Source organism: Elephantulus edwardii, unplaced genomic scaffold (assembly GCF_000299155.1).
Source record: "Elephantulus edwardii isolate Elephantulus edwardi_28Jun2011 unplaced genomic scaffold, EleEdw1.0 scaffold00103, whole genome shotgun sequence".
Lineage (NCBI taxonomy): Eukaryota > Metazoa > Chordata > Mammalia > Macroscelidea > Macroscelididae > Elephantulus > Elephantulus edwardii.
The window spans coordinates 2,649,996-2,668,478 of record NW_006399853.1 but is presented as its reverse complement, the minus strand read 5'-3'; the positions used below and the strand labels follow the sequence as shown (position 1 = coordinate 2,668,478).

The window sequence follows — 18,483 nt, the reverse complement described above, 5'->3', positions numbered from 1 at the left end:
TGATCATGGAGACACTGAGTGGCATTTGGGATGGTTCCCCAACAAGAACCAAAACAATATGACATCAGGACACTGCTTGGCTCATTGAAGGACTCACTTTCTATATTTCTAGGTGGGCTTGCTGGGAAGCCACTTGGAAAGTAGTTTTCCTCTTTCCCTACTTCTAATCCACTTCTAATGATGAGTGTTGAAAGTGTCCCCTTGTCTTGTATGCGAAATGGGTCTTAAAAAGCTGCCCTGCTCTGAACGTGCTTGGGAACCTGGTCAACCACACAGCAGCCTTGTCGCCTCACTGCCCCCTACCTTCATTAATCAGTAACAGGCAGAGAGAGAAACAGAAGTTGAGTTCTTGCTGTCTTCTCGTGGGTCCCTCTCCATCCAGCTCAGTGGGGCCACAGTGAATACTCCCTGGGTTCTTTTATGGAGGAAAAAACCCAAGCCTGGCATGTGGTGTCATCTCTGGCTCCAGAGTCTCCAAGTACGAGGGAGGCGCTTGGACAGAGAAATCAACGAGAGGGAAGGATCCTCCAGATTTCTGTCTCTAAAGCTGTTTTCTTGGCCCGAGGGTTGGAAGACTGTGTTGCCTCCTGGCCTTGTGGCCTTAAGTGGGCCATTGTGTGTCCTAGGCCTCAGTTTTCACATCCACGAAATGGAAACATAGGCCCGACCTCCAGGTCCCTTGCTGTCCTGATGCCCAGTGATCTTTGGTTCTTTGAGCTGATCTGGTGGTGACAGACTGGAATTGCTGCTTGTGGTGGCGGCGGCCTCTGATGACTTCTCCACATTTGGCTTGCAGACTCTTCGAGGAAGGGGTGGAAGGGGAGAATCCATTGCCCAGGAAGCTGCCTATGTATGCCACACTCGGTGGATTTGTGTATCCAGAAGTTCTAGGGTGGGGAAGGGGAGTTGGGTGGCTCTGCCCTTTCCTGAGCCCAGAGGTGGGTGGGGGTCCCGAAAAAGGAGCCTGTAGTCCAGAGAAGGTCCCTGGGTGGCACAGCTTGTCTCCATTCAACTACTAACCTAAAGGTTGGTGGTTCAAACTCACCCAGTGTCTTTATGGAAGAAATAACCTGGTAGTCTACTGCCATAGAGATTAAAGCCCAAGAAATGCTTTTGGGAGGTGGTGGGGGGCAGCTCTCTTCTGTATGACATGAGGTGCTTGGGAGTTGAAACAACAGCACATTTCTGTCAAGTTAGCAATGCGACACCAGAGTTCCTGGGGGTTTTGTTAGGATGGTGTTCCCACGACACCAGGAGAGGCAGACTCTTCTTGACTCGGCCATCTTATAGACCTGATCTGGACAGGGTGAGGGGGACAGACGTGTTGTCAACTGAAGGTGCTGAGTGACAGAAAGAATACTGACTGGGGCAGTGGGGAGCCTCCTCTGTGTGTTACTGTGTGAAGAGGGACAAGGCAGGGCAGAGGGCCGCCACTTACCTCCCAGGCCACCCCCCTCAACCCCAAGCACTTTTGAGGTACATAACCAGCCGAGCTGCCAGCCAGTCATGCGTTTGCGACTCCAGGGACCTGGCAGTTCCATCCCCAGGCTGTGAAAACATTTCATTCCTTGGCTCCCAGGTCAGGGGTGGGCCAATGCCTGAGAGGGAGACCTGGGGCCTGGTGATGGGGAGGTCCTGGGTGCTCTGGGGGTGAAAGGGCTGGGATGGCTGAACTGTGAGTGTGTCAAAGCCGGAGAGATTAGATTACAGAGGCAGACAGAAGTAATGATTAACTTTTCCAGTCTGCACTCTGTCTCCAGTCTGTCGTACTGTTGTTTTTCCCTGGGAGTACAGTGTGGCCCTGGCCTGGCCTGGCCTGGCTGGAACTGGGTTGTAAAGCAGGACAGAGAATGAGGGCCTGAGTGAGCCGGGGGGAGGGGAGACCAAGAGGGCTGCTTTCCCATCAGATCCCGGGCTGGAATTTATTGGCCGGAATGCAGTAAATGTTCAAAATGCCATCCCATCCAAACAGTTTTCATAATTGTTGTGGAACAAGAGGAGCTGGGGGGAGGGGGAGATGAAAAGGACTCTTGTTTCTCGCTGTTTTTCCACTGTCTTCGTTAAGTTGTCCTCCCTTCTAGAAAAAACAGGAGTCTCGTTGGGGCTGGGTGGGAGGTGGGGTGGAGGCAGTCCCAGGCCTGTTTTCTGAGTCATTTTAGTGCCTCTAAAAGAAAGCATATAGAGGAGTTTTAGGTTTATAGAAAACACAGCGAGTTCTCATCCTAACCCTCGTGCTCCCAGCCAGTTTCCCCTCATTATTAACACATTGCTTTGGGCAAAGTATGTTTTTTACAATTGATGAACCCATAGTCAGAGTTCAATGAAGTCCATAGTTTACATTAGGGCTTACTTGTTGTGTCATGCCGTTTTAGGGGCTTTGACAAAAATCATGGTGATGTGTCTCTCCAATGCTGTCATATTACGGGATCGTTTCTGCCCTAAGGTCTTCCGTGGTCCCTCCTATTCTCCGCTGTTTCCTTACTCCCAAACTCCCACCAGGCTGTTGGCAACCACTCATCTTTCCCCTGTCGCTATAGTTTTGCTTTTTCTAGAATGTCCTATAATTGGAATCGTAGAGTATGTAGCTTTTCCAGACTTCTATTAGGCTTCTAATAGGCTTCTATTAAGATGAAGTAACAGCAGAAAAGAGGTCAATGTAGAACATGAGGGGCTTTCTGATTTGTAGACCGTTCATAAGGTGTCTTCACTCTCTCTGTCTCTATGTGTGTGTGTGTGTGTGTGTGTGTGTGTGTGTGTTGTGCATTCACTGCTCACTTATCAGGTGGGAACCCAGGAAAGGAATCTTCAGGAAGTTCCAGACTCTCCTTCAAGGTTCAAATGTGCGAGTTCAAGTAGAGATGTGACTTGGTCACTTCCCATGGGCACCAGTGGCCTCTCTCTGGCCAGCTGGTTGTCCTACGTGTACTTTCTTAGGAGTGGGTGCCTCAGGATGGTTCCCACCCATTGGGAAGGCAGGTGTGCCCGGACCGCATGCATCAGCAGCACCCTCTTTTTGAAGAGAGCTGCCGAGTTATTTTTGGGGGGGGGGACGGCTTGGGGGTAGAAGTGCCTTGTGAAGTTCTGACTTGAGAAATCATTAGAGAGGCCCATTTACTGTAAATATTATGAATGGACTTGGCTGGGCCGGCTGGCCCCACCCTTCCTCTGAGGCCAGGCAGGCAGCAGGCAGGCGGCCGGGTACACTATAATTTGCATGACTGAACGCTGGGGCACAGGAAGCCCGCGTCAGCCCGGCTGGCGAGACAGACAGGAGCGTTTGATTTGTATGGCTCCCCTCCCTGCCCTGTGCTCCCCTCAATTATATTCTCTGGTGGTGAAAGACGGTTCTTAATGAGGGCACTCAGCTGGGGGGCTTGGGGCTGGGAGGCTTGAGGGGCACTGGGGGAAGGAGGATCAGTTTGGGAAGCATAAATAATCGATTCACGTCACCAGCCTGTAGGTCAGTTGTCTTTCAAAGTCTGTTTGTGACATCCAGGATCCTGGGTTTTCCTGGGTGAGAAATGCCAAGGTGTGAAAGCTCTGTGGACAGTGGAAATAGCCCATGATGATCATCACCAGACAGCACTGGTACCTGAATCTGAGGACTGGGCTGCTGACCCAGGGGTCCTCAAACCTACCAGCTGGTCTGTGAAAGGAAGATGTGGCACTTCTGTTCCTTCCCCTAGGATCGGTCTGTACCAGCTCGACATAGTGGGTTTGGTTTTGACCCTCTTGGGGACCTACCTTTTTTCTTGAGGTCAATGATAACTCTAAGGAAAACAATGGCTAGAGGTTGGTTTAGGGTGGACACAACAAAATCTCACCCCACATCTTGTTTTCCCTCCGATTTTTATCATTATTATTATTATCATTTTCTATGTAATACACATGCACAAAGTGCCTGGTTCCTTGAGGTGGATTTCTTTACTCTCTGGAAGGTAGTAGAAAGAAATGGAAGCAGCACTAATTCACCTCATAAATCAAATGGCGAATCCAAGAAGCCACAGACTGTCCCTAAAAAGGGCCTCTGGGGCCATTTTGCCCCCACTCTCCTCAGACTATTTATGGACAGGTCAGTCTTGGACTCTGAGGGGGCAAGCCACTTGGCCAAGGTCACAGAACAACTTGCTGGCAAAGAATGTGTTTCTTTTCCTCCACGTCATGGTTCAAGGGAGCCTAGAGTCTGGACTCAGCACTGGAAGTAAGCGTGGCATTTCAGGGGTATGTCCTGAAGGACCTTGGCATTTGGTGAGGAACCCATGGGAACTGATGACTTTAGAGGTGTACAGGGGCAGCCCACCCACAGCTCATACTGGCTCAGGCTCTGGGCTAGAGTCCCAACTCTGCTCAGGTGACTCGTGCCTCAGTTTCTCCCTTTTATAGTACAACGATAGTAATATCTTTATAATCCGAGTATGTAACCTTGTAAGGTTACCAGCCACATAGAACAAGACCTAGCAAATAGGAAATGCTTCTCAGTGTAGGTGTTAGCCCACAACCTGTCTCCCATCCGAGGGAATGAGTTGACAGGGAAAAGAGTGGTCAGTGTTGTTAGGACAGTTGAAAAATGCAAGAGAAGACAGTGTTCAAACCCCCCAACCTGCTGTGGTGGGCTCACAAGCTGGACCCTTAAAAACTGTCAAGGTTTTCTATCAAATCCTCACAGCTCTCTACGCCTGGCACTGTAAGTGATCCCTCTTCACTGACAGATGAGTTCAGCCAACTGCCAAGGTTACACGGGGGTATAAGGCAGAGACGTGATTCGAACTCGTGCATCTTCTGGCTGTTCCAGTCAACTCTCCTCACGGGGCTGGTGTGCCACGGCCAGAACTCTCCCAGGGTTGGACCTTGGAAGGAGACCCTAAAGCACCCCTGGCCACTGCCAGGTTTAGCCACCTCAGTGGATGCAGAGGTGTGTGAAAAGGATTGTGCTCTCTCAGTCCCGTTTTCGACCAGCCAGAATTCATTCTCTGTTCCACTTGGTGAAGAATTCTGGGTCATGATGGGTTAGAGCCGAGCATTTTTTTGGGGAAGGCGGGAGGTGTGACTGAGATTAACCTGAGATACTTTCTTTGTTACAATCCCTGTGGGTAATTTGCTCTAAATCCAGAGCTGTCTTGCCCACTGTGTAGTCTCTTCAGGAACCTGGAAGAGCCCAGGAGGTCCTTTTAAGTTGTAAGCAAGGAGGAAAACTCAAATGGACCCCAGAACCTACCTCAGCCTTTTTCATGCTAAGATAAAATGTTCATTTTCAGTCATTTACTACTTAAGAAACAAGTGCCCAACAAGAATCCTGGCTCATGGAGATTTTTTTTTTTAGGCTGAGAATGGCGCCAATAAATTGGCACTGGGTCCCCTTTATCTCAGTGGCCGGCTGATGTTAGAACAGGCAGTTTCCTGAGCCAGGGGTGGAGAGCAGGGTAGACTCAGTGCTGTTAACCTTTGAGATGTCGGAGGTAGGGGAAAGGACGAGATGAGGCAACCCCTGGGGAGGGGAGGACCCTGGACCTGCTGCTGGCAAGGTGTGGTGATGTTTGTGTTTCGGGGTTAAACTTTCTGAGGCAACACCTTCTGCCCTTCATGTACCCTGATTGACACTAGAGACCAGCCTCCCCTCAACTTGCTCAAACTCAGCCTTCTGCTTTGCTGGCCCACTGGGGAGGGAGCTCACAGGCCCACTTCCCTGTTGGTCTCTGGCTGAGAAACAGCCCTTTATTCATCCAACTGGGGATGAGAGAATTGAGACCTTTCCCTCTCTTTTCTATTAAGTACACACACACACACACACACTTATTTGACCGAGAGAGAAAGGCTTATTTGACCTCAAAGGATACTAGTTACTGGGCTAGGTATGTTCCTGTTTTAACAGGTCATAGTCTTGGGGGTCCCCTCCATGGACACCACCTCTATGTGTATGTGTGTGTGTGTGTGTGTGTGTGTACACACAGCCAGGCCCAGCTGGCCCCACTCTCATGCACGTCCCCTCTGCCTCTCTGGCCTCTTCGGTAGATCACGTAGGCGTGTAAGTCAGAATCTAGAAACGGTACTGCTAAGACACTCAGCTTGACCTATTGGCCCCTGTATCCCCTATTTCCTCATCTCCTCACACCTCTAAATGGAAAATGAAAGGGAACATTCCTTGCTTAACCTGAGATGTGGCCTTAAGGTCTGGTCACCCATGCCATTGAGACCCCAAGTGAGGGACTCATTCATGAGCCTCTGGTCTTCTGGGAAGGGTCTGGTTTGTTCATTCATGACCAAGGTGATTTAAATAACTCTCTGTGAGTAGCTTGTTAAGTTGTCTTTGCTCAAGAATGTGCAAAGCAAGACACAAACTGTGCACACCCACCCTCTCCCCCCCTTTAAAGGGCAGATTTTATACTTTAAAGGAACTCAGGAGGGAAGAGGAGGGAAACACCTTAAAGTGGAAGGTTTTAGGGTAGATACAGCATTTTTTGGTGTTGCTCCAGAAAAATCTCTAAACTGTAATAAAAAAGGGGGAGGGATTGTGGGAAGACATCTGATTAGTTAGCAATTTACAACCTAGCTTTTCTTTAGGACGCCTTAAAAAGAACACATACAGTTTTCAAACAAGAACTTGCAGTTTTCTGGGGAGGGAGAAAAGTGTTTAGAAATACTGGAAAAAGTTATAAAGCTGAGGGAAATTAATAAATGACTGAGAGAGAGAGAGAGTGTGTGTGTAGTGTGTGTGTAGTGTCTGTTCAGAGGTTAAATACCAGCAACAGCAGGTAAGAAGCCAAAAAAGTTGGGTTTTAGTAATAGTCTCAAACTAAAATTCAGAAACAAAAAAAACCCATTACAGTTGTAACCAGTTACACAGTTACGATTGAGTCCACTTGTGACTCATGAAGACCTTTTATGTGTAACAGTAGAACAGGCTCCTTGAGGTTTTCAGTGGCTGACTTTTTTTGAAAGTCAATCATGAGCTGTTTCTTTCTGAAGTACCTCTGGATGGAGTCGAGCCTCCGGCTTTCAGGCAGCAAGTAAACTGTTGGCTGAACCACCCAAGGATTTCTGAGCTCCCCACAGTCCCTGGAAAGCCCCTTAAAGCAGAGCTCCTATACAGCCCTCTATGAGAAGACTCTTGTGGGCTGTGGGCCCGCTTCAGGGAACTCTGTTTCTCTGAAGATGACACTGAGGGGTTCCCAGAAGCAAGCCCAAGTAAGGGGGAATTGGGCCAGAGTAGGGGATCTCTGTGTTGACAGCATGGTATTCAGTTCAGGGTCTGCGGAAGGAGGGAAGGGAACACTAGACATAGTTTTGCCAGAAGAGACTTTACTTTTTTGGTTCAGAAATCGTCCAGGCAGTGGAAAGTGGAACTGCTGTGGCAGGTGGGTGGGTAGGCGGTTGCTGGGTGACAGTGGGGCCAGGGGTCTTGCCATGTGTTGGGTTTGGGTGCTGGGCAGGCTTTCAGGGGACACCCACACATTGCCGTTTATCTGGGCTGGGCCATTAACCGCAACAGAAAAAGGCTTTTTCCAGGGGATGTCTGGCAGCAAATTGCTGGGTGGACTGGCGGGCTGTGTAGATGAAAGAGAAACCCGCCTGAACGCTTCCCCTTCTCCCCTCAGGCCCAGCCCGCCCGCCTCCCTCAGCCCCTGGGCCCCCACCTTTTCCTGAGGTAGCAAGGGGGGACCGCCTCCCAGCCCTCCTCCTGCTCCCCTTTCTGCAGCTCCTCCCCCTCCTCCCCCTAGCCCAGTGGTGCCAGGTTTCAGCCAAGTGCTGTTTGAGGGTCCCCCGACCCCCCCCCCCAACACCACTAGCAGAGTCCAGGCAGGGTTTGTTGTTGAGTTTGGATAAGACACACAGGGCTTCTTCCATTTCAAAACACCCTCCTCCCTGAAGTGGGCGACCGCCCTGGGCCCCACAAAGAGGACGCGCTCGCAGCCAGGAGCCTTCTGGGTTCCAGGGCTGCTGTGGGTCTTTCGGTGGAGTCTTCAGAACTGAACTCCCTCGGCACAAAGTTCAAAGATTGCCAGTGCTCACGGGTTTATTAGCAGTTGATGGATACTTTGCAGGAACAAGTTGATGCCTGATGAGTCAATTTCTGCTCCCAGCGCATGGCCTGCTCTTGTTTTTCCACATGCTCTCGTGTGTGTGTGTGTGTGTGTGTGTGTGTGTGTGTGTGTACACACACATATGTGCAGGCAAGCACTGACACACCCGTTCACATAACACTCCTCTCTCTTTTCCTCTCTCTCTCTCTGGGTTTGTTGATTTCAGTGGATGAAGTTGGAGGGAAGGGGATGGGAGAGGCCCTAAGTTGTCCTCCTTTGTGTGTAGATGTCTGGGGCTGGCATTTGAGGGGGCCACTGGGCTGACTGAGGACAGCCCCTCACGGTGTCTTCAGTGGCCACTATGATGCCAGCCACAGTGTGGACATTTATACAGACTGACTACTCACAGGACACCTCAATTCAAGAGGAGCTGTTGCTTAGAAAGAAAATGTTAATGGGGCTGCCTGCCTCCCAGGTTTCAACATGTCTGAAAAAGTTGGAAGGCGTGGAGTGCTGAGCGGCCCTGGGCAGCAGCAGGCTGCAGGGCCCTTGAGTTTGCCCCACTGTCACCACCACCTCTTAGCCTGGTTGTTGCTAAAACAAAGCAGCCAAACAAACAAACAAAAACCCACCACAAAACAAAAAGCCCCATCCCACACAATCCTCACCCTTAAGTCCCCTTCTGCCTCAGCCCACCAGAAAGCAAGAAGAAGGGCTGCAAGGGAGGGCAGGATGGGGGCCCTCACTGCTGGGCTCCTTCCCCTCATCTTTTTTTTCCCCCTTGCCTTTCCCCATTTTTTGTTAACAAATACAAGACTTCCGGTCTCCACCCTGCCACCACAAACCACAGTGTTCCTGCAGCCTGTCTGGGCTGGGAGATTTACGGCTCTCTGTCTGAGGCCTACCACTACCAGCTCCAGCTTCAGCTTAAGGAGGACTCAGGGGTGACAGCCACTGGGGCTCCTTCACACCCTACATGACCCTCTTTAAAGTCCGGGAGGACTTGGTTCCTGTAGACAGTGTCCTTCTCTGAGTCACCCAGCCTGTGGGAAGGACTGTCCCTGAGAGCTGGGGTGGGGCTTCCCAGGAGGGAAGAAGGAGGAACAGCTCTATCCTGTGTAAAGTGTCACTGTGTCTGGATCCTTCTGGAAGAGGATTGAGGCAGGCTGGCCGAGGATGGCCGTGTCCATGCTAGACACATAATCCTCTGTCTGGGCCAGAGGAAGCTGTTAAGGTCGTCTGGGTTAATACTAACCTGTGTGTTGTGATAATGGCATTTTGACATGAATTCACCCTTTGTGTCCAAAGCTGCTGCTGACATCTGAGGCTTGTTTTTCTTTTGGGAAGACAGGTGTTTTGGTCCCCATTTGAGCCCCCTGTGAGCAAGGGAGTGGCTTGAGAGTAGGAAACAAACACAGAGGAGTAGGTGGACCTCCAGGCTGGAGAGCTGGGTTCTGGGTTTGACTGTGTCGACATTTGCTTCTGGAGCATCAGGCTTGCCTGGGTCCCTGGTTTCTGGTCAGGGTGTCACGGAGCCAGGGTCCATCCATAGCTGTAGGCTCTGTAATTTGAATTCATCCCCTCAAGCAAATTTGGTTCCTGAAACTAGGACAAGATAAATGGTTAGGTCCCCTGAATGCTATGGTCTGCACGAACAGGGCTGGTGTTCTGAGTCTCAGAGAGGATGGAGGTCTGGAAGGATGAGGTACCCAGTGTCCTCCTCCATCACCCTCTTCCATTCCCGCTGTGCAAGCTGGTGGTGGCTGGAGAGAGAGAGAGAGAGAGAGAGTGTGTGTGTGTGTGTGTGTGTGCACATAGGTACCTGGATCAGCCTTGAGCCTGTCTCCTTCTCCACTAACCACATTTACCATTTTGTTTTATAGATTCCCAACTTCTTCTGGAGCCTGGGGATCGGTCACACTGGTGCGTGGTGGCATACTGGGAGGAGAAGACGAGAGTGGGGAGGCTCTACTGTGTCCAGGAGCCCTCCCTGGACATCTTCTATGATCTACCTCAGGGGAATGGCTTTTGCCTCGGACAGCTCAATTCGGACAACAAGAGTCAGCTGGTGCAGAAAGTGCGGAGCAAGATTGGCTGTGGCATCCAGCTCACGCGGGAAGTGGACGGCGTGTGGGTGTACAACCGCAGCAGTTACCCCATCTTCATCAAGTCAGCCACACTGGACAACCCGGACTCCAGGACGCTGTTGGTACACAAGGTGTTCCCCGGTTTCTCCATCAAGGCGTTTGACTACGAGAAGGCGTACAGCTTACAGCGGCCCAACGACCACGAGTTCATGCAGCAGCCGTGGACTGGGTTTACTGTACAGATCAGCTTCGTGAAGGGCTGGGGCCAGTGCTACACCCGCCAGTTCATCAGCAGCTGCCCGTGCTGGCTGGAGGTCATCTTCAACAGCCGGTAGCCACGTGTGGAGAGGACAGAGCGTGAGCCGAGCAGGCCACACTTCAAACTACTTTGCTGCTAATATTTTCCTCCTGAGTGCTTGCTTTTCATGCAAAACTCTTTGGTTGTTTTGTTTTGTTTCTTTTTTTTTCTTCCCCAATTCCCCTCTCCCCTCCTTCGTTGTTCTTGTTTATGTTGTTTTGTTTTTGTTCTTTGAGAAATAGCTTATGAAAAGAATTGTTGGGGTTTATTTGGGGGGAGGTGTATGGTTGGCAGGACACCCCCATATGAAAAGGGGGAGATGCAAAATCAGACCACCACCAAACACGTCGTGTGAATGAGGAGCAGTTCGTCAACTTTGGGGTCATTTCATTTGTTTCAAAGTGTACGTGTGAGTGACTGGCTGAGTGTGAACGTGTATGGGAAAGGCCGTTGAGAGGAAACTGCGTGCCCTTTTGTGTTTCTTAAGGATGCCCCCGGCTGAGCAGTTTGTGGTCCCAAGCTGTGGCTCTCTTGGCCTTTGGACACGCTCAGTGGAGCAGAGGCGGTACCTGAGCAAGCTGGTGACTGCGTCCCAGCAGCTGCCAGAAGCCAGGCTCTGTCTCAGCCTGGGGAAGCCCCCGCCCCGCCCCCGCCCCTCCCAGGACACGGGCCTATCCACAGGCTTCTTGGAAGCAACCCTGCTTGAGTCTGAACCGGAACCAATTGTTTTCATCCCAGTCTTACCCCCTCCCGCCCCGTTGCCATGATAGTGTCTGTTTTGGCCATCTGCGCCTGGATATCTGAGATGGGCTTCCGAGGGCCGCCAGGGCAGCCCGCCGTCACAGTATTGCTCACCTGTGCCCTCTTGTCCTCTCTCTCTCTCTCTCTCTCTCTCTCCTGCCCTGGTGACATCAGGTTTTCTCCAGACTCAGAAACCAGCTCAGCACTTTCATCCCCCTGCACAACCTGTGTGTTGAGCACTGCTGTTAAACCAGCTTGGGGAGTGTGCTTGGGCGGGAGGCCTCAGCAGCCCCCCCTTTCCACTGAAGATTTGGTCCATCAAAACTCAAGGTACCTTCCCAGGCTGCCACCTAACTCCTTTCATTTCTCCTACAAACTCATACACTCGTATGAGACTACGACACTGTTCTTAGCTCAATGAGCATGTTTAGACTTTAACATAAGCTATTTTTCTAACTACAAAGGTTTAAATGAACAAGAGAAGCATTCTCATTGGAAATTTAGCATTGTAGTGCTTTGAGAGAGAAAGGACTCCTGAAAATAAAACAAACAAAAAATCCCACAAAAACCTGAGATTTATTAAAGAAAAAAGTGTATTTTATGTTATATATAAATATATTATTACTTGTAAATATAAAGACGTTTTATAAGCATCATTATTTATGTATTGTGCAATGTGTATAAACAAGAAGAATAAAGAAAGATGCACTTTGCTTTAATATAAATGCAAATAACAAATGCCAAATTAAAAAAAAAAAAGAAACACAAGATTGGTGTTTTTTTCTATGGGTGTCATCACCTAGCTGAATGTTTTTCTAAAGGAGTTTATGTTCCATTAAACAGTTTTTAAAATGTATACTTGATTCCATGTTGTCCTCTAGCTCCTCATTCTGGTTGGAGGGGGGAAGGAGGGTGGCCCTCAGAATCCAGTTGAGTTTGGGAGTCCACACAGCTTTGTGTTTGTGGGGGGTGAGCCATAGCAGTGTATGTTGAAGCTCAAGAAGACTGGAATCCAGAACAATCCTGAGTCTTTAATTGCTTGTTTTTTCTCATAGACTACAAAGAGCTAGGGTGGTTTAGTGGTAAGGAGTTGTGCTGCCAACCCAAAGGCTCACAGTTCAAATCCACCAGCTTCTCTGCAGGAGAAAGATGGAGAGAACCATTGGAGGCTCAACAATGAGGCCCAACTCTATAACCGCAACAACAGAAAGAGCTGTAACTACTCGGACACCCCACTCCCCCCTCATTGGCCGGTTCTAAGGTATAGCTCCAGCTTTAGGGGGTGTCCTGCACAAGGAGCCCTAGTCGTGCAATGATTAAACCCTTAGGTAATAATCAGTTCAGACCTACCAGTGTCATAAGTGGGAAGAAAAGCCTGACATTCTGCTCCTGTCAAGCCTTGTTTAGGAAACCTGATCATTGACTTGGTCTGCAGTTGTTGTTATGTGCCATCGAGTCGTTTGCGACTCAGCGACCCTATGTACAAGAGCCCTAAATGCCGTTCTATCCTGTGCCAACCTCGCTGTCTCAGACACATTCATTCCCACCACTCCATTCACGGAATCAATCCATCTCATCTAGGGTCTTCCTCTCCTGTGCTGCCTCTCCAGTCTTCCAAACATGATGTCCCTCTCCAAGGACCAGTCCCTCCTTGCAACATGCCCAAAGTAAGTCACACGAAGCTTCAGAATCCTTGACTCCAGGGAACATTCTGGCTTCACCCTCTCCAGGACAAACCTGTTTGTTCTCCTAGAAGTCCATGGTATATTCAAGACTCTTCTCCAGCACCACAACTCAAAGGCATCAATTCTCTTTCTATCATCCTTATTCACTGGCCAACTCTACGATGCATAGCACGTAATTGCAATGACTATAGCCTGGATCAGGCGCACCTTAGTCTCCAGCCTGAGTATCAATACCAAAAAAAGAAATGTTCCTCAGAAATGCAACCAGAGTCCTCCTTAGAAGCAAGGATGGTGAAACTTCATCTCATACTTTGGGCTTGTTCTCAGAAGGAAAAAGACGTTATGTTAGGAAAGAGAGCAAAGTAAAGGCAGACCCTGAGTAAGATAGATCAACACAGTGGCAGCCCCAGTGGCCATGAGCAAGGTGGAGGTCATGGGAATGACATGAAATAAGGCAAGCTTCCGATATATCTGGTGTTCACAGGGTTGCTCTCAGTCATAGTTGATGGCACTTAGCCATGACAACTGTCATTTAGGATGGTTATGTGTCAGAATTGGCAGTTCAGACCTGTCCAGTGGGACTTCCATGAAGACTGCCCCCATGAAAACCCTCTGGGGCAGTTACGTAAACACTTGAAGTTGTCACAAGTCGAAATGGATAGGAATTTAGTAGTAGTAAGTCTTATAAGACTAAATGAAAGGGATGAATTTCATTTAGGGAAGTGAGGATGGGGCAGAAAATCTCCAGAACCAGGGTTCATCTTGTTATTCGTTAAACTTCTCTGCTGGTGTTGGCTACGCATGTTCCACGGGTGAGGGTCACTCCCAGGCTGGGACTAAGGGCTGGAAACCTGAGGGCTATAACCTTGGGAATGAGTATAGTGGCTCAGCCTTTTAGGAGGTTGGTGGTTGGTCATCAGAGGGGACTGGCTGGCTGCCCGAAGGAGAATGGAGTGGATCAGAGAGAAGTAGGTACGGAGCCCAGGTCCTCCACTGCAGTCCCCATGGCCTAGCTCCCAGCTCCCAGAAACAAGGAGGTCACAATTTCCCTAGGCTGGCCCACCCTCACTAGTAAGTACCTCTTCACCGTGGCCTCTTATGTCTGCCGACCTGGGACTTCCTTCCATGCCCTAAATGAAACCATAATTTATTTAAATTCAGAAAATCTTGCCTACGATTTCAATCTCCAGGGTCCATGGTGTCTGTGAGGGTATCTGTAACCTTGGAACCCAGAAGGGGCTGTATTTGAAGTCCTTGCCTGAGTTTGGATCTCAAGATTTTTGGATGTCACAGACTGGCACAACTTCAGAATCTCTATTTGGAGGGCCAGTTTGGGATTGTCAACTTTTTTTTTCTATTAGCTTGCCAAATTATGACAAAGTATTGAGGCCTACTAGCACCACCCTTTCATTAAAAGGAGTTACAATACAATTGTGTAGCAAGAAATATTAATATAATTGGGTTTACGATCCAGGGCATCACTGCCAAGCGGTCATCCAGGCTCGTCTGGACAGAAGGTGACAGGGCACTCACTGTTTGAAGGAACCTTTTGCTTTCCTGACAGAAACCTGCCTCCATTTGTTCAAGTGTAAAATCCCACCTCTGGAAAACACCCAAGGAGGACTCTAATTAACTCCCAGGTGGTAGAGGCAGAGGAGGGGCGGGGATGGAAGATGTTACATTAGAGAAGATGTTACATTAGAGAAGAGTTCTCTTTGCTCCAACGTGCTCCAGCATGCCAGAGAGCCCTTTAACAGGAGTAACACTGCCATTTACAGAACGCTTCACCACCACGTGCCAGGCACAATGGTAAGCATTCAAGGGAATATTACTGGAATTGTCTGCAAAAAAGGAAGCTCTTCAAGGTCCAATGATTTGTCTGAGGTCACTCGGTAAACAAACAGTGGACTCAAGATCTTGACGCTAGATGTTCTTGTCCTGTTGAGACGCCCATTGGATAGGAGCCTGCATGCTTGCTTCCAGCCCTCAAAGATGAGGAAGGTGTGTCACCATGCTGCGACCTGGGCCCGCTGCTGCTGGAGCACAAGGTCTCTTGATTTAGGAGGCAGAGAGCTGTAGCCTCCCTTTGTCCTCTTGGACGTTCAGCGTCAGCTGGAAGAGGTGTGGCTTCTGGTCCAGCCCTTGCAACCAGCCAGCTCCTTCATCCTCTTACTGGAGCATCCATTCCCCAATGAACAACACAGCATCTTCGATGTGCCTGGAGCTGTTCTGTAGGGGTCACAGAGGTATCAACACAGGCACAGCCCTTACGTGATGCTAGAGGAGAAGAGATGGTCACCAATAGCTCAAGACAGTGTGGTGAGTGTGTATGCAGGAATGATTATGGAGGAGGTGGGTCAGCCTAGTGCCATTTAGATGGGCGGAGGGCGAAGGAGGGGGTGTCCTCTTGGGGGGAAGTTTTGCAGCCTAGCTCTGCCTTCACTAGTTGCTCCTTTCCAGTTGACCTCACTGCATTGGGGTATCTTACTGAGTCAGCCTGTGGCTGGTTCTTAGTTCAAATCCCTTCCCTGGGTAAGGCCATCATCCTAGTGGCTTCATCAATTGTTACCTATGGATGCGTCCACCACACCCCCGCCCCCGAAACCTACCTTCTCCCTCACCCCCACTGTGCAATCCTGCCCTTTTTGCCTTATCCAGCAAGGCCTTGTTTGTTTTTTTTAATGACTCATTTTCTTTTTTTTTCTCTATAATTACATTTTATTAATTTTCATAAACATTTACAGAGATTTTGGGTTTCCATTCATTCATTGTTGCACTATTCTCTCTACCCTCCTCCCAGTTTGTTCTTGTCCAAATGCCACAGTGCTTGTCAAAGCCAGTTCTGATTAATCTTCTTTGTCACTGTGTCCTTTGCCATTCCCTATCACTCCTCCCTGAGAGAGACTTCACTCTGAGTCATAAGGAAAAGGGGATGGCGTATTCTCTTAGCTACTTCCTGCTGAAAAGGGACCCTGTGGGTTTCAGGGTGAAGATCTTCTCTCACTACTCTAAAGGGCCCCTTTGGCAGTAGGAAACACATAGACTATTATGGAGATTGATTTTGGAATTTAGATGCACTCTTATTGATTGTGCTTGGCCGTACATGTTCATATCCTTGAAGATGTATCATGGGGGTGTTGCAACCTAGAAGACACAAATTTGACTAACAAGTTATAAGTACATGAGTCCAAAAATTATGGAAAAGTAAAAGAAAAGATTCTTTCATTGTTTTACAAACCCTCCCCCAGGTCCCCTCCACCATGTAGCCCTCGCTCTAGTCTCCTGTGATGACAGAAATACCTAGTTATATACCTCTTTTAAACAGTTTTCTCCCTCCTCTGTTTCAGTGCAGTATACATTATTGAACCCATCTTACTCAGTCTCTCCCCAACCCCAAGGACAGTCCCATTCTACAACAGTGGCATCATGTAATATTTGTCCTTTTGTGACTGGGATATTTCACTCAGCATAATGTTCTCCAGAGTCAACCATTTTGAATAATATTGCATGAGTTCCTTGTTTTTTAATGCAGCATAGTATTCCATTGTGCGAATATACCACAGCTTCTCTAGCCATTCGTTTGTTGATGGGCACTTAGGTTGTTTCCAACTCCTTGCTATTGTGAACAAAGCTGCAATAAACATGGGTGTGCATATATCTGCTTGGATGTCAGCTCTGGTTTCTTCAGGGTATATTCCCAGTAGTGGAATTGCTGGGTCAAATGGTATCTCTATTTGCAACTTTTTGAGAAAGCGCCATACCAGCAAGGCCTTGTTGTTGTTTGTTGTTATGTGCCGTTGAGTCGCTTGCAACTCATAGCGACCCTATGTACAACAGCCCTAAACTCCACTCTGTCCTGTGCCAATTGCACCGTCTCTGACACTCCCATCCCAATTATCCCAGTCACTGAATCAATCCACCTCATAGAGGGCCTTCCTCTCCTGCGCTGTCCCTCCACTCTCCCAAGCATGATATCCCTCTCCAAGGACCGGTCTCTCCTCACAACATGTCCAAAGTATGTTAGACGGAGCCTCAGAATCCTTGCCTCCAAGAAGCCACTCGGTTTAACCCTTTCCAGGACAAATCTGTTTGTTTTCCTAGCAGTCCATGGTATTCTCAATACTCTTCTCCAGCACCACAGCTCAAAGGCATCAATTCTCCTTCTATTCTCTTTGGTCATTGTCCAACTCTCTGATGCCTAACAAGTGATTGTGAAGAACATGGCCTGTATCAAATGCACCTTAGTCTCCAGAGAGACACCATTGCTCTTCAGTACTTTGGAGAGGTCCCTAACAGCAGACTTTCCCATGGCAATGCACCTTTTAATTTCCTGGCTGCTGGTGCCAAGACTGTTGACTGTGGAGCCGAGCAAACTAAAGCTGTGTACAATCTCAATCTCTTCACTATCCATCCTGATGCTGCCAATTGGTCCAGTGGTGAGAATCTTTGTCTTCTTGACATTGAGCCTCAATCCATATTGTAGGCTGCAGTCCTTGACACTCTGCAGCAGGTGCTTCAGCAGGAACCAAAAATACTATGCACGGCTGTTCTTTTATGTCAGGGTCTTCTAGCTTCTCTCTGGCCTTTCTTCCTTTACTCCTCTAACCCTGCCATCTTCACCTCATTCACCACCTCCGCAGGCTGCCACCCCTAGTTCATATAGATCCACTGTCCTAGGCACCTTGGGCGATTCAGAGTTTCTGAACTATTCCTTGCTTGTGCAAGTGCCTCAAAAGCACGTAAAAGCTCCTTCTCCCATTCCATGCCTTATCTTTCAGGATTCAGCTCCGGCCTTACTTCCTCCCGGAAGCCTCCCCACCCCTCTTTAAAAATTTCTCCTGTAAAGCACCATTAAACAAAAAAAATCAGCCCCACTTATGGCAGACCTTGTGTGTCACAGTACATCTTAGGGTGTTGGTTGTTTTTTTACAAAAATGCATATTTTATCATGTTGCAGGTGAAAGTCTTCACAACACGTTAGCTTTTCCTTTGACAAACTTAGATGCGAGTTGTGTCGTGACGCTGGTCACCTTCCTCACATCAGGCCTCCTTGTGCTTGTTCTCTTTCCAGTGACCTCGCTTCCCTTCTCCCCCTTGTCTTCTCATCTCTGCTGTTGGATAAATGTTGACCATTTGGTCTTACACAGTTAATCATTTAAGGGAGCACATTATTTAGGGTGTTTATTTATGAGCCAGTCTATCATTTAGCTGAAAGATGAGCTGTTTAAAATCCAGGTTCAAAGGTTCCCTTAGGATGGTTGCCTCCTGGGTTTCTGTAGTCTCCATTGATCTGGGAATTCTGGCTTAGCCCCATTCCCCTTCTTGTCATGTACCTTTGAATCAGATCTGACTGGCGCAGGAAAAGATTGCTCCTCCTTCTCCAGCGGAGCATCTGGTAGATTCGAACCGCTCATCTTCGGGATTGCAGCGCAGTTTCTTGCCACTAGGTCACCAGAGCTCCCTAGTTCTGACCTTTTTGAGGCATTTCACTTTGGACTACGTTTTTCTGCCATCCTTAGGGTTTTCGATGGATATTTTGGGGCAGTAGGATGGGAAAGTCCGTGGTTAGGGACCTCTCTAAAGTACTCAAGAGCAACGGTGTCTCTCTGGAGACTAAGGTGCACCTGATACAGGCCATGGTTTTTGCAATCACT

General features: G+C 48.9%; 1 protein-coding gene across 3 annotated transcripts in view; it reads left to right on the top strand.

The window, feature by feature from the left end:
• SMAD7 (SMAD family member 7) overlaps window positions 1-12,007 on the top strand; it is a 30,406-nt gene extending 18,399 nt beyond the window's left edge. For 2 of the 3 annotated variants that reach the window (XM_006891702.1, XM_006891701.1), the window contains exon 4: window positions 9,902-12,007. In XM_006891702.1, coding sequence (XP_006891764.1) covers window positions 9,902-10,440 — 539 coding nt within the window. In that variant the 3' untranslated portion in view covers window positions 10,441-12,007. The remainder of the gene's footprint in view (window positions 1-9,901) is intronic. The other variant, XM_006891703.1, reaches the window with a different exon arrangement.
• Window positions 12,008-18,483: the final 6,476 nt, after the last annotated feature.